The following is a 12775-nucleotide window of genomic DNA, read 5'->3' as shown; positions in this document are numbered from 1 at the left end:
TGAGATCATGGAGAGGTTTGTCTGGGGGCTGCTTGGGGACTGGCCTTTTCTGTTGCTGCCCCTGGGCTTTGGAATGTGCACCCTGTTGAAATAACAGCCTCCCTATCTCTGGTAATTTTTTAAAAGGTGCTGAAGACATATTTGTTCACCCAGGCTTTTAATTAGATTTATTAGTTTTTAATGTTCAATAAACATTGTCAATATCAGCTGGCTGGCTTTCATTGCAGAATTGGGCTAGATGACTACAGTTCCCCACCCCAGCTGTGCTAAGCATATGTTCTATAATCTGAGATACTCTTTTGTATTTGCATGTGTTTGCCACAGAGCCTTTTCTTGTATCTGCAGATGTGAAAAGATCAGAACCTCACCCAGCTGTGGGTGACGAATTGTTTTTCTCAGTACCAGTCCATTAGTGCCCTCTGGTTTTACGTTGTGTACATGTATTATCCAACCACTGGCTTGATCTCGCCTTCTTTCTCCAAAGCACTTACGATGAAATCGGACAAGACTGCAGTGAGGATGGCTTAGGATGTTGAGAATTAACCTTATCTCAGTGTTAGAGATAAGTCCTAGGTTTAATTCCTGGCATTTTCAGGTAGGGCTGGGAAAAGACTCCTGTCTGAAACCTTGGAGAGCCATTACTGTTTAGTGTAGACAATATTGTTTTAGATGGACCATTGGTACATTTCAGTAAAAGATGGTATCATATGACTGGAGGGTTTGTTGCCTCCTGCTGATTTGCACTGTTGTTCCTGACTTCCAATAAAATAAAATAAAACAAAAACTAGTCAAAGACAAATGGTGGTTTAAAGTTTCATCCGATTATAAATTCAAGCCCCATGCTTCTGAATTGTTTTGTTATGATTGGCTAAATTGTTGGGTTTTGTGTGTTCCTGTGATTAGATAACAGATTCACAGAGCTTTCCCCATCTCAAACAAATTACATAAGAGATTTGGAAATCGGAATAAAATGCATATGGTAGATGGAATATGAGCACTATGGTGTAATTATGAGGCTTAATTCAGCTCCTGGGTGGTAAATCTAGGAATGTGATTCAGTTCCTGGGTGACCCAGAAACCCTGACAAATTGGAAAAGGATCTTTTCCAATTTGAAAATGCATCTTCAACTTTTCTAGCAGTATAGGAGTCTGACTGTAGTAGTTAATTCCATAAATCTAACTATAGCGCTCAGGTATTATGCTCTCTGGGGAAAGCAGACATGTGATGGGTGCAGTGGGGATCACGCCAACTAGCCACCACCCCCATGCTCCCCACCTTTATCATTGTCTGCAGAGACAGGTGCTGGACATGGAAAGGATGTTCTGTGACTGAGGACTGTAGAAAGTTCAGGGTTTTCAGCAATTGGGAAAATCCCTCCACGTGTTCTACACTTGCTTCCACAGACAAATGCTAAGTATGGAGATAGCAGGGAGTGTGGCTAGCTGGACTGGATGGACATCCATGACTTATTGCTGCTATCACTGCAGCCACTGCCGCCTGGGGAAATGATGGCTGCAAGGAATATTGAAAAGGGTAAAACCAGTGGGTTTGGGGAACTATTTTGAACCCTTAAGAAGCACAGTATTTGCCCTGAAAATGTTCTCAGGCAAGCATTCAGTATAGCCCTATCTGGAAACTGTGGCCATTTCTTAAACGATTTTAAGCCATCAATCTAACCATTTCTAAGCACTTCTGCTTAGATTATCACTACTTCTGCTGTTCTGCCAATTCAGACTGCATTGGCATGCAACAGTCTTGTGCCATGCGGTGCAACAAGTATTACCATCACTTGGTGAAACCAGTTGCAACTGTGACATAACAGGTTTTATATGCCCAACATAATCTTCTGCTTTATCTCTGCAGATTAGAATTGTGACTGCACTAACATAACTTCAGATATTATTATGCTATTTAAGGTTGTAAAAAAACTAGGCTATAAGTCTTGGGAGCTGCCATCTTGTCAGAAAACCAGGTGGTTCCACAGGTGCTGAAACACTGAGAGGGTGGGCAGAACTTCCTTATGTTTTGAATCTTTTTTTTTCTTTCAATCCAGCCCTGAGCCTTCATCATTGTATGTGTAATTTTTTGTGAAATCAAACTTTTGCGAAAGCTGGGTAGTGTTTCCAGTGGTCAGATGCACCTTCAACTTCCTTCTCATATAGGTCTATTCTTCCTATGTTTTCTGTGATTTGTTAAGTGGTCTTTGACAGGCCCAAAGTCTCCCTGTATATAATGCTTGCTTGTGTGGTGTTGCTGGATTGTTTGATGTCCAAAAGAAACTTTCTCAGATCCAAACTGTTACTTACTCCTACATCATGCAGCAATATTATTATTTTTCTGTTCTCACGATATCTTTCCGACTATACGTAATCCCATGCAGTCTGTCTCAAGGTGGTTCATGTATCCTCAGGCATGCTATGCTACAATTAACATAGCTGAGGTGAGGTTTTAGTTTTGGAAATTACTTCTGTTTGATGATGCTTATAACCCCTGTTTCCTTAAAGGCTTAGAGTGGAGAACAGCAATTATAAAATGCGGAACTCTGATTATAATAGCTCTGTGATTTATCTGTGTAAATGGACTACCATGTGGCTTTAAGTGTGCATTGGATATATACTTCCAGCTATATGTTGGGAAACATGATTATTCTACTTCTTGTTCCAGTTACTTCACAGATCTATTGACTGTGATCTTCCATGCTTCAGAGAGCAAGATATTAACCTGTGTACAGAATTATGGATTCCAGAGAACTCGAACAATCCAAGGCTTCATATAAACAAAGACAAGTTTTTAAATAATGATGGGAAACCCTGCAACCAGTGGTCCCTCTAATTTGTTTCATCTCTGTGTGGAATGAGTTTAGTTCTGGGCAGCAGTATCAAAGCACTGTGTGTGCACATGCATTCAGAGTACGGCCTTCATAATTCAACCTGAGCGGGATCTAAAATTAACTGAGCGAACATCAGAAAACTTGTGAGTACGCACATGTGCGTGCGCATTAGAGGGAACAGTGCCTGCAACTATGTACATAAGATAGGGTTCTAGTTAAAGTACAAACTCTGCAAAGAAAGACCCTAATAAACCTAAAAATTAAGTAAAAGTTTTTTTAAAAAAATTATATGTTTGCCCTGAACACAGATATTTGGGTTTCCTAGCCATAAACATGGAGAATATGATAAAACTCTACATATCCTGATGATAGCTCTCATCTCTTAATGAGCAACAAGACAATGCCTGCTCTGTTTTGAGCCACTTCAACTTTCAGAAGTGTCCTGAACTTTTATAGCTGGATTGTGTATTTTGAAATGAACCTTGTTGCTTCAGTTTCATGTTGAGATTTATAGCCAAAAGACATGAGGAAAAGAATGAAAGCAGTGTCAGGCAAGGCCACGGCTCATCCTAGGTAAAAGCATGCCAATAGGGACAAGAGGGAGGTGCAGTTTTGGCAGAAGAACAACTATGACTGTAAACTTGTGAAATGTTGACACAGCAATGAGAAGAGTTGGCCCCGTAGTTTTCTCAGGATATGAACTGCATTGATATGCTCTTCCTCTCCATCTGCTGATTTATGCTTCCCACCTCTTTACCCTGAAACATAAGCACTTCAAGACTGTGTCAGCTATTTCAGATATAAGAAATTGGAGCAAAGCCATTTGGAGGGAGGTTGTGTAATATTGCCCCATTCTAAACCCATTATGTTGGTGCTTGATTTCAATGGGCTTGTTTCCACTTAATGGCAGCCATCCAAAGTTTCTGTGCAATGGGAGTTCCCCACTTATAGAAGGCACCAGAAACTTCAGCATAGGTATGACCATGAACATGAGAAAAGAAGATCCCTCTTCACATGTGACTTCACTGGCTTTTTGAACTGCAGTCAGTATGTTGAGGATTCAAATGTGTTATTGCTAAATTGTGGTGTTATGAAGTTACTCACATAAGATTAACTTGTGGCATGACACTGGAATGCTTTGGGGGAAAATGTAAACATAGGCTGACTTAATACAGCTACCTTCATGGGGCTAAATTTGCCTGCTATGCAAAGTCCCTCCTGAAAGTGCCAGTTGAGGGTGTCAACACCCTCATCCAAGATTTGGTTTTTTCTTTCTAGAATACACGGTTAATTAAAGTGGTATTTCTGGGTTGTTGTTTTAAATGTTTGTTTGTTTTTACAATTCTTGGCAAGGGCGGTTTTGTGTGGGTGGGTGTTTTTTGGAAGGTGGAGAACAGAGGGCTGCTGAACCTCCTGACTGATGTATGTAATTATGAGATGTTTAAGAACTGCTAATTGTAAAGTTACTTTTATCTTCTTTCTTTCTTTCTTTCTTTCTTTCTTTTCTATTTCTGTAACCTTGTTGAAAAACAATAAAAAGATAATTTAAAAAGAAAAAAGGAAGTGCCAGATGCGGGAGGGAGGGAGGGAGGCGAGAGAGAGTATGGGATAATTGAGGAGTTAGGATTCATAGCTTTTTGTGGTTTGAAGACCTAAAGGACCCCTTAACAGGTAGGGGTGTGTGTGTGTGTGTGTGTGTGATATAGCTTCACATTGCTCTGGTCAGTGCACACATGGAAGCAGCTATGTATGTAGCTCCTGAAACACAACTGGGTGAATGTTATTCTTTGCACCAGGCTATGAATGTAAAAGCTCTGGTAACGTAGACTATTTTTAAAATTTATTTATCTATTTGTGAAAATCATCAAAACAGTGTGGGGAGCTGCTTCACATAAGTGGCTTTCCCCGTGTGGCTGCATTTCAACTAGCCACCCCTGTGCCTGCTTGTGAGTCTGAATTGAGCCTCAGGTGACTGTAGCAATAGTCACGTGGCTGGTCTGAGAGCGTTGTTCTGATCTTAACTTTATTTTTATCTTATCCTTCTTGATCCTGCATGTTCTGTTATAAAGACAACCTTTGTGCTCAGTTTGGTATGTGTTTGTGATGCTTATTTGCAAGGCAAAAAGTTGTTCATCTGGCATTTCTGAAGAAAAGCATTTTTTCTTGTGTGTAAAGTTCATATTTTGAAACAGACTGTCCAAATATGAAAGCTGCAGGTGTTTCTGAAGTATACACTCAACATTTTTTAAAAAACCAGCTTTACTCTCTTCATCCCTAGGTTGAGAGTGATGCCTCTGTCACATGAGCAAGGGTGTTACTTAACTCTAACATGAGGAAGTGTGGGAGTTTGTGTGGTGTCACAGGCCGTGCCTAAAGTACCAAGTACACGGTGTGCTGTGCAACAACAGTTTTCTTATAAACACACAGACACTGTGGCCAGCTGTACAAGCCACACTTTAATACTTCGTGTGAATTGCCACTTTAAACTCCAGCTTCCTGTCATCTCTCTCTACCAAAAGTGGATGCTAAACTGATAACTTAATTTCTCATAAGTGTTCTTTCAAGTGTGTACTACTTATGATAACAAAATTATACATTGGTGTTGGACATAATTAATGTATCCATATATACCTCTCTGCTAGGATTAATATATGTCTGGCTCATTAAAAAGGTGGGGTTGCATCACTTGGTAGTGTCCCAAGGTAATACCATATGTAGAAACTGCATTACTTAAATACTGTTGTACTTGGAGAAATGTTAAAAGTGTCAGAGTCTTAGAGATGGAGTTGCTCTAAAATATTTAGAATTCAAATTAATACTAGTTGAAAGAGATGAATTTGCACTCAGTCCCTTTTCTCAAAATTGGAATCAATTTCATTTAGGAAATACAGTGAAGGAAAATAAATTTTAAAAGCCCGGTTTCAGGCTTGTTGCCCAAGCACAGCAAGTGTACAAGCACTCCACTGTGCTTTTCTATTTTTGTTGGGACAACGTTGTCAAATGTTTTCATTTAACCATGCTCTGGCCTTGCTAGCACCCAGAACAATTTAATTTTTTAAAAACATGCTCAAATTTGGTTGAACTCCTGCCACATTTGGAGACTGTGCTATAGGCTACAGTATGTCAGTGCTCTTGTGATTGGTAGTGACCCAATATGAATGATGATTCTTGAGCTCTAAATAATCTGTCGTCTAACGCCTGATTGCTTCCAAGATCCACAGCTAGCATGGATTGTAACTGATTGAAAAATACTATACTTTGGGGGGGGGGGAAATACTGTAGGCCACAATTTATTGTGGCTGGAGATGATGGGAGTTGTAGTTCAGTAACATTTGGAGGATCACAGGTTGGGAAACCCTGCTGTAGGCTGCAAGGTAATTCAAGGTCTTGCCAATAAGTTCCATTGGCACATGCACCATGAAAAATTGGACAGTGAACCTGAGGATTGGGTAAAACACACTTGGCACTATAGAAGCATTACTGTCAGTCAATTCTTCTTTGTTTGCATTTTGAGTGACCTCCTGTCATCCCCCCCCCTTTTTTTTTAACCATAGGCAGTGTCAGAGGCTGCAGGGCAAGGGGTTTCTATTGATGGAAATGACACCTTTGAATACTGGAACTGGCCCAATGCTGTCATCTTTGCTGCTACTGTGATTACAACCATTGGTAGGTATTCACCTTGGATATCCTCCTTCCTAAGATCCTGTGAGCAACTATCTTTTGATACATGTATTGTATCTGCACTACACTCTGCATTGAAGCACTGTTCAAAGGGTCAGATAACCTTGATCCCAAGAGCTGATGCTAATCTGCAGCTATTAAGTACTAAAGTTAATTGTACGCATGATTGCATAGATGCCAGAGCATGATTGTTAGGCAAATTTCACCTATTCTGTGATGCATTTTGAGTCTTTGATTGTATTCCTTGCATGTAATCTTATATTAATGGAGGAATGCCTGGAATGTTATTGTACGTTTGACAATCACACTATCACCAGCTTGGATAACTGGAACCCTGGCTGGCTAATGAAGAATGTTCAGAATCCTAATGCAGCTCATTAAAACCATGAGATGAAATTTGAAGTTGGAAAGTGCAAGCAATTGGGTTATGTTTAATTTTATCTCTGGGTATATGTGTATCTTTCAGAGTGGTCTACAAATCTTAACAAATACCACCAACATACTTTAAACATTTTGTTTTTGACAAAAAGGATTTAAACCTGGTAGTAATTATTTTAAATAGAAAATAACCTTGGAGTTCTGGGCAAGAATATTTTGTGCTACACACTAAGAACCGTGGGTATTATAAAGCCCATCTCTACATTTAAATATTTTATAGGGAGCTATCCTATCTCTGAAACTTCCCTTTGAACTTCCTCCCCACCCCTGGTGTCTTTAACATTTAGGACTGCTATATACCTAAAACCACCACTGTAGCTCATCTATGGACTGGAGCCCAGAAATAGGAAGGGAGATGACATGAGGCCTGAATAGGTCTTGGGTTTTCTCTGCATCTTGTCAGTCTCCCTCCGGAGCAGTGACACCTGTGTCTCTGAAGGAAAATCTGCTGCCGTAGATGGAGGAAGGGAAGGAAAGCAAGGAATATCAGGCCCCACAGAGGGAATCTGTCTAGAGCAGGGCTGCACAACTTCAGCCCTCCTGCAGATGTTGGCCTACAACTCCCATAATTCTTGACTATTGGCCACTGGCCACTACAATGAGAGTTGTAGTCTAGAGGGACCCAAATTTTATCTGTCCCAGGCTTTATTTTGCTTTCCTCTTTCTAGTAGATCTGCTGCTTTGGTTTCACAAAAATTAAATTTCAAGGAAATGAAATTCAAAGTGCAGGCTTTGAGAGCCTCTCTACATACATAGAAGCAAGAACTTCACCAGATACAGCTTTCTCATAGTACTACAAAGATAGCAGGTCTGGAAACTTCTTTCCATTTCCACGCTTAGGGAAACTTTTTTTTAATGCATTGCTTTAGTGGTACAATTGTCTCCCTAGGTTTGGCTTTCAGAACCTGTGCCCTCTTGGATCCCAATGCTTCCTTGCCTTTAAAGTTGCCAACTGCAAGGCACAGATGCAGGGCCAGAGGAAACAGCAGCCAGCATGAATGAATAACACTTCACCTGCTTAATCTCCCTGTTTGGAGAAGCTTCTGCTGCTTAATTTCTTGGTGGCAGCGGCTGTTTAAAGGTTGGGAGCAGGGCCAGGAAGAGAAAAGGTAATCTTACAGCAAGAAACTTTATGATGTACATTTCACATGTATAGAGGCCAGTCCACAAACATTTCCTGCTAAACACAGGGTAATTAATTGTTATGAACAAAAAATTTCAGAAGCTGTGCTTTAAACATGGTGCTTTAAAAGTACCATAGCAATGAAAATTTCTCTCCCTGCAATGACAGGTAGAGCACTCGAATTCCTAGACATGGGGTTGGAGTGGTACCTTTGATGCTGCTATGCTTTTAAAACACTGTGCTCCAGTCCAGCAATGAGGGTGGTTACATTTTAAGAGGCATTTTACATATGATTGAATGCCATGTAGTTTGTTCTCCTCATCCACCCCCCTCCCACACTGGTGCTAAAGGGTGTAGAGTACTAGAGGCTTTCTTTGTGCTGCTTTTTGTTCTCCAGAAAGCCTGTGCTGTCCAAAAATAATCCTTCTGAGATGCAGGAAAACATCAGAGTTGCTGTTTGTTCTGAGAAAGAACACATCGCATTAGAAAACAGAGTGACCAGAGGAGGTGGGAAAGGGGAAGTGGAAACCTTACTGCTAAATCAAATAAAGCACCATGTTCCACTTGTTGTTGTTATAAATGCTTTGAAGGAAACCTGACTTTATTTTTCTCCAAAATCTCCTGTGAACAGCTGAAGAAAGCAAAAACTGGTTTAAACTTGATATTGTGGCTGATTTAAAACACCTGGGCTCCCTGAATTGCTTGGGTCGTTGCTTAGCAGGGGTGTGCATGAATCAGTTTTTGTGATCTAATTCAAGCTCAAATCAAATTGGCAAAACTCAAATTGATTTGTCAAAGACAGCTGGCTTGGCCGGCTGCCTCAACAGATCAATGTCAAATCACTCAAATTGATTTGAGTGCAATTTTGAGCCTCATTTTTCCAGGGAGGGCTGGAAAAACGAGCCTCAAAATGGCACCATTTTCCAGGGAAGTTTGGTCTACCAGTTGGGGTAGGCAGGTAGACCAGCCCTCTGCTCCAGACTTAGCATGTCAGCCTGCTTCAGAGGACTGGTTTACCCAGGTAGACCAGTCCTCCGAGGTGGGCTGATGCACCAAGTCTAGAGCGGAGGGCTGATTTACCCACTGACACCAATTGGTAGACCAGCTCCTCCCAGAAAAATGGTGCTTGAATCACCCAAATTGAATCGGGGGTGATTCTCCTTGACCTCAAATCGGGCTCTCTCTATTTTTATTATTTATTTATTTATTTATTTATTCATTCATTCATTCTATTTCTATACCACCCTTCCAAAAATGGCTCAGGGTAGTTTACACAGAGAAATAATTAAATGAGATGGAACCCTGTCCCCAAAGGGCTCACAATCTTTTAGAAACATAAGACAGACACCAGCAACAGTCGCTGGAGGTACTGTGCTGGGGGTAGATAGGGCCAGTTACTCTCCCCCTGCTAAATAAAGAGAATCACCACGTTAAAAGGTGCCTCTTTGCCAAGTTAGCAGGGATAATTTGCAGGGATATTTTGAGGTTGATTCGATTCAAGGTCAAAGCCCCCAAATCACCCCCAGTTCGATGTGAGGTCTAATCAAATTGCACATCCCTATCGCTTAATATACTTTTGGCTAAGCATATGAGCCAATATTGTTTCTCTGACTTGTAAGTGGCTCAGAGATTCAGAATATGTCTCAGGAGGCAATAATGTAAACTACTTTTAAAACTTGGAGTGGTGGCTTCTGAGATTTCACTAAACATTGCCTACTCCTTTTCAAACCTATCTCATCGTGTTAAGGGTGTTTTAAATATGAAAAATTAGACTTCCAGGATGCTGAATTATGTGATCAGTTCTTATTACTACCGTGTTTCCCCGAAAATAAGACAGTGTCTTATATTAATTTTAGCCCCAAAAAATGCACTAGGGCATATTAGCGGTACATCAGAAATTACTGCTAGGTCTTACTTTCGGGGTAGGTCTTACTTTCGGGGAAACAGGGTATGTACAGTCTCAGGATCTTTAATCCTAATCATCCTTCTGTTACCCAAAGTGTCCATGTGAAGATATAGGTTATGGTCTTGACTCACGAATACGAAGTACACAGCAGAGGCAAGTCAAAACCACAGGGCATTGTGCTCAGAACTGTACTATGTTTTTAATAGCATCTGTTTAATGATATTTATATATATTCAACCCAAATAAGCACACACTTGAAATTGGTTTGGGCAACTTTTAAAATACATTTTCCCCCTTTTTCTCAGGGTATGGAAATGTTGCTCCAAAGACTTCAGCTGGGAGACTTTTCTGTATTTTTTATGGGCTCTTTGGTGTTCCTCTCTGCTTAACGTGGATCAGTGCTTTGGGGAAGTTCTTTGGTGGACGTGCCAAGAGGCTGGGCCAGTTCCTAACAAAGAGAGGAGTAAGCCTGGTATGGAACCATTTCTGCTTACCTTACTGCTAGCGGAGGGTGAATATGTTGATTTAGGACCTTAAAAATCTAACCTAGATCATCCAATACATGTTTCTTAATTTTATTTTAAAAAAACCTTTGAAACCACTTGTCCAGAACCTCAAATAGGATTTATCTGCTATTCATATTATTCTCTGATAATGTCCACACACATCCTGACTGCAGTTAAGATGCAGTATAAATAAGCATTGGACAGAATTCAGGTCATTGCACTACTTTGCTTTTAAGTTTTGGTGCAAGCTCCTAGGCATGTGCTTAGGCGTTGACACACTGATCGCCTTTTTGATGGTTATCAAATATTCCTTGGTGCCAAGAATGTCACTGCTCCAGTTCTCCTTTTTATTTCTCAGTGGTGTCACTTTTATAAGGGCAGGCTGGACTGCTTGCTCCACTAGCCCTACATCAGTCTGGGCAAACCTAGCCGCACAACAGAGCTTCTTCCTAGGACTTCCTTGATTCTGTCTTGTGTGGTGCAGGAACTAGGGAGTGCTCTTTCCTCCATATGAACTGGCTCTCTGCCCAGTAAATCTGCTGTGAGGGATAGGACTTAGTTCTAGAAAAACAGTAGCTGTTGAAAGAACTGAAGGTCCAGGCTGAAGTAAATACATAAGACACTTCTGCAAGCAAAATGTTTCATTTTGGGAGAGCTGCAAAAAGCTAAATATTTTTAGCTATTCTAATCATGTAGGCTTTAAATTTATTTGACTAGTCAATTGACCTTTCATTTCTTTTTAACCACTCAAATGCTTAGTTTAAAAACCTACAGGAGAAAAGCCTCTGTGAATGGGATGTGGCTGTGTGATTCATAATTCACATAAGAAAAATAATGACTAATTGTTACTTGTATTGAAATTGGAATAAATTGTAGATTGAAAATGTGGATAGTTGGGGTATTCATGCCTTTGTCTTTTACAGTTGCCCCAGATTCCTAGTCTTGGTCTACTGGTCCCTCACTTCCCCTCTGTGCTCTGCCACCTCAGCCCTTCCTATTTGGGCTGTACAATGCAAATATTGTGGCTGGAACAAACTCTATAAAAATACACTTATGCTGAAACAGAACTATCTGTACATTACTTTGGTCAATTAAAAAAACTCTACTGTCACTGGTTCTTGCAGTGTCAATTGGCTATATAATGAAAAAGCTGAATCCCCAGAATGTAAGAGGTTCAAATATTGCCCAAGTCTGTTTAAATTATGAAATCCATCATCGTGTGATGCATTTCCTCTTTTTTGAATTTTTAGCCAGACAAGTATGCTCCGATAGGCAGGAGATTGCACAAACTTTTCTGTTAGATCTGGGTTTTTTTGTTTGTTTGTTTCCTGTTACTTTGATGCAAATCATCAAACTTACATGTGGCACTAACTTAAGATCATTCACATGTTAATGTCATCAAACAATGAATTCACATTTGAACACGAGACACCGTACTGGTTCACAAGATGTTTGTCTGGTGTACTAGTCTGTTATATAAAGCCAGTGTAGTGGTTAGAGTGCTTGATTAGGACCAGGGAGACCTGAGTTCGAAATCCCGATTCAGGTGTTAAAACTTGCTGGGTGACGCTGGACCAGTCACTTATCTCTCAGCCTAACCTACCTCACAGGGTGGTTGTGAGGCTCCTCAGAAGAAGAGTGGGATAAAAATGTATGTATAGACAGAAATATTGAGGGGAAGATGAGCTCACACAAACAGTTCCCTGAGCAAAAGTGGTATGGTGAAATCCATCACAAGAGGGTTTTATGTCAGTTTGAAGCAATACTTAAACTCCCTTTCCTGAAGGAAAACAGGAACTCTCAACTTTTTCCTGTATGCATAAAATATTCAGAGATCAGAAAATCAACGATTTGAACTTCTGCCTACCCATTTATTTACTTGATATAGTAGTTTTTGAAAAAGTGCCACTAGACAGACTGCTTTATGAATATGCAAAATGTATTAAAGACATGTTTTACTTATTTATCCTCTTCCGTCTTCCTTTGTTGCAGAGAAAAGCACAAATTACATGCACAGCCATTTTCATTATCTGGGGAGTCCTGGTTCACCTAGTTCTTCCTCCTTTTGTCTTTATGGTGACTGAAGGCTGGAGTTATATTGAAGGTCTCTACTTCTCGTTCATCACCATTACCACCATTGGATTTGGAGACTTTGTTGCTGGTAGGTAATAACTCTATCTTATCTTAGCTGTAAAGTTATCAGTACTTACTTAAAAAGGCTTTCAGCAGTTCCTAACACAACCATCTTCAAAACCTTGTGTTTCAATGCAAATGGACGGTGATACAAGAG

General features: G+C 40.3%; 1 protein-coding gene across 3 annotated transcripts in view; it reads left to right on the top strand.

The window, feature by feature from the left end:
* KCNK5 (potassium two pore domain channel subfamily K member 5) overlaps window positions 1-12775 on the top strand; it is a 47026-nt gene that overhangs the window by 28365 nt on the left and 5886 nt on the right. For 2 of the 3 annotated variants that reach the window (XM_053305275.1, XM_053305272.1), the window contains exons 3-5: window positions 6386-6497; window positions 10285-10451; window positions 12478-12646. In XM_053305275.1, coding sequence (XP_053161250.1) covers window positions 6386-6497; window positions 10285-10451; window positions 12478-12646 — 448 coding nt within the window. The remainder of the gene's footprint in view (window positions 1-6385; window positions 6498-10284; window positions 10452-12477; window positions 12647-12775) is intronic. The other variant, XM_053305278.1, reaches the window with a different exon arrangement.

This window comes from Hemicordylus capensis, chromosome 1 (genome assembly GCF_027244095.1).
Source record: "Hemicordylus capensis ecotype Gifberg chromosome 1, rHemCap1.1.pri, whole genome shotgun sequence".
NCBI classification, from domain to species: Eukaryota; Metazoa; Chordata; class Lepidosauria; order Squamata; family Cordylidae; genus Hemicordylus; species Hemicordylus capensis.
The sequence above is the reverse complement of the archived record's forward strand: the minus strand, read 5'-3'. Positions and strand labels throughout refer to the sequence as shown.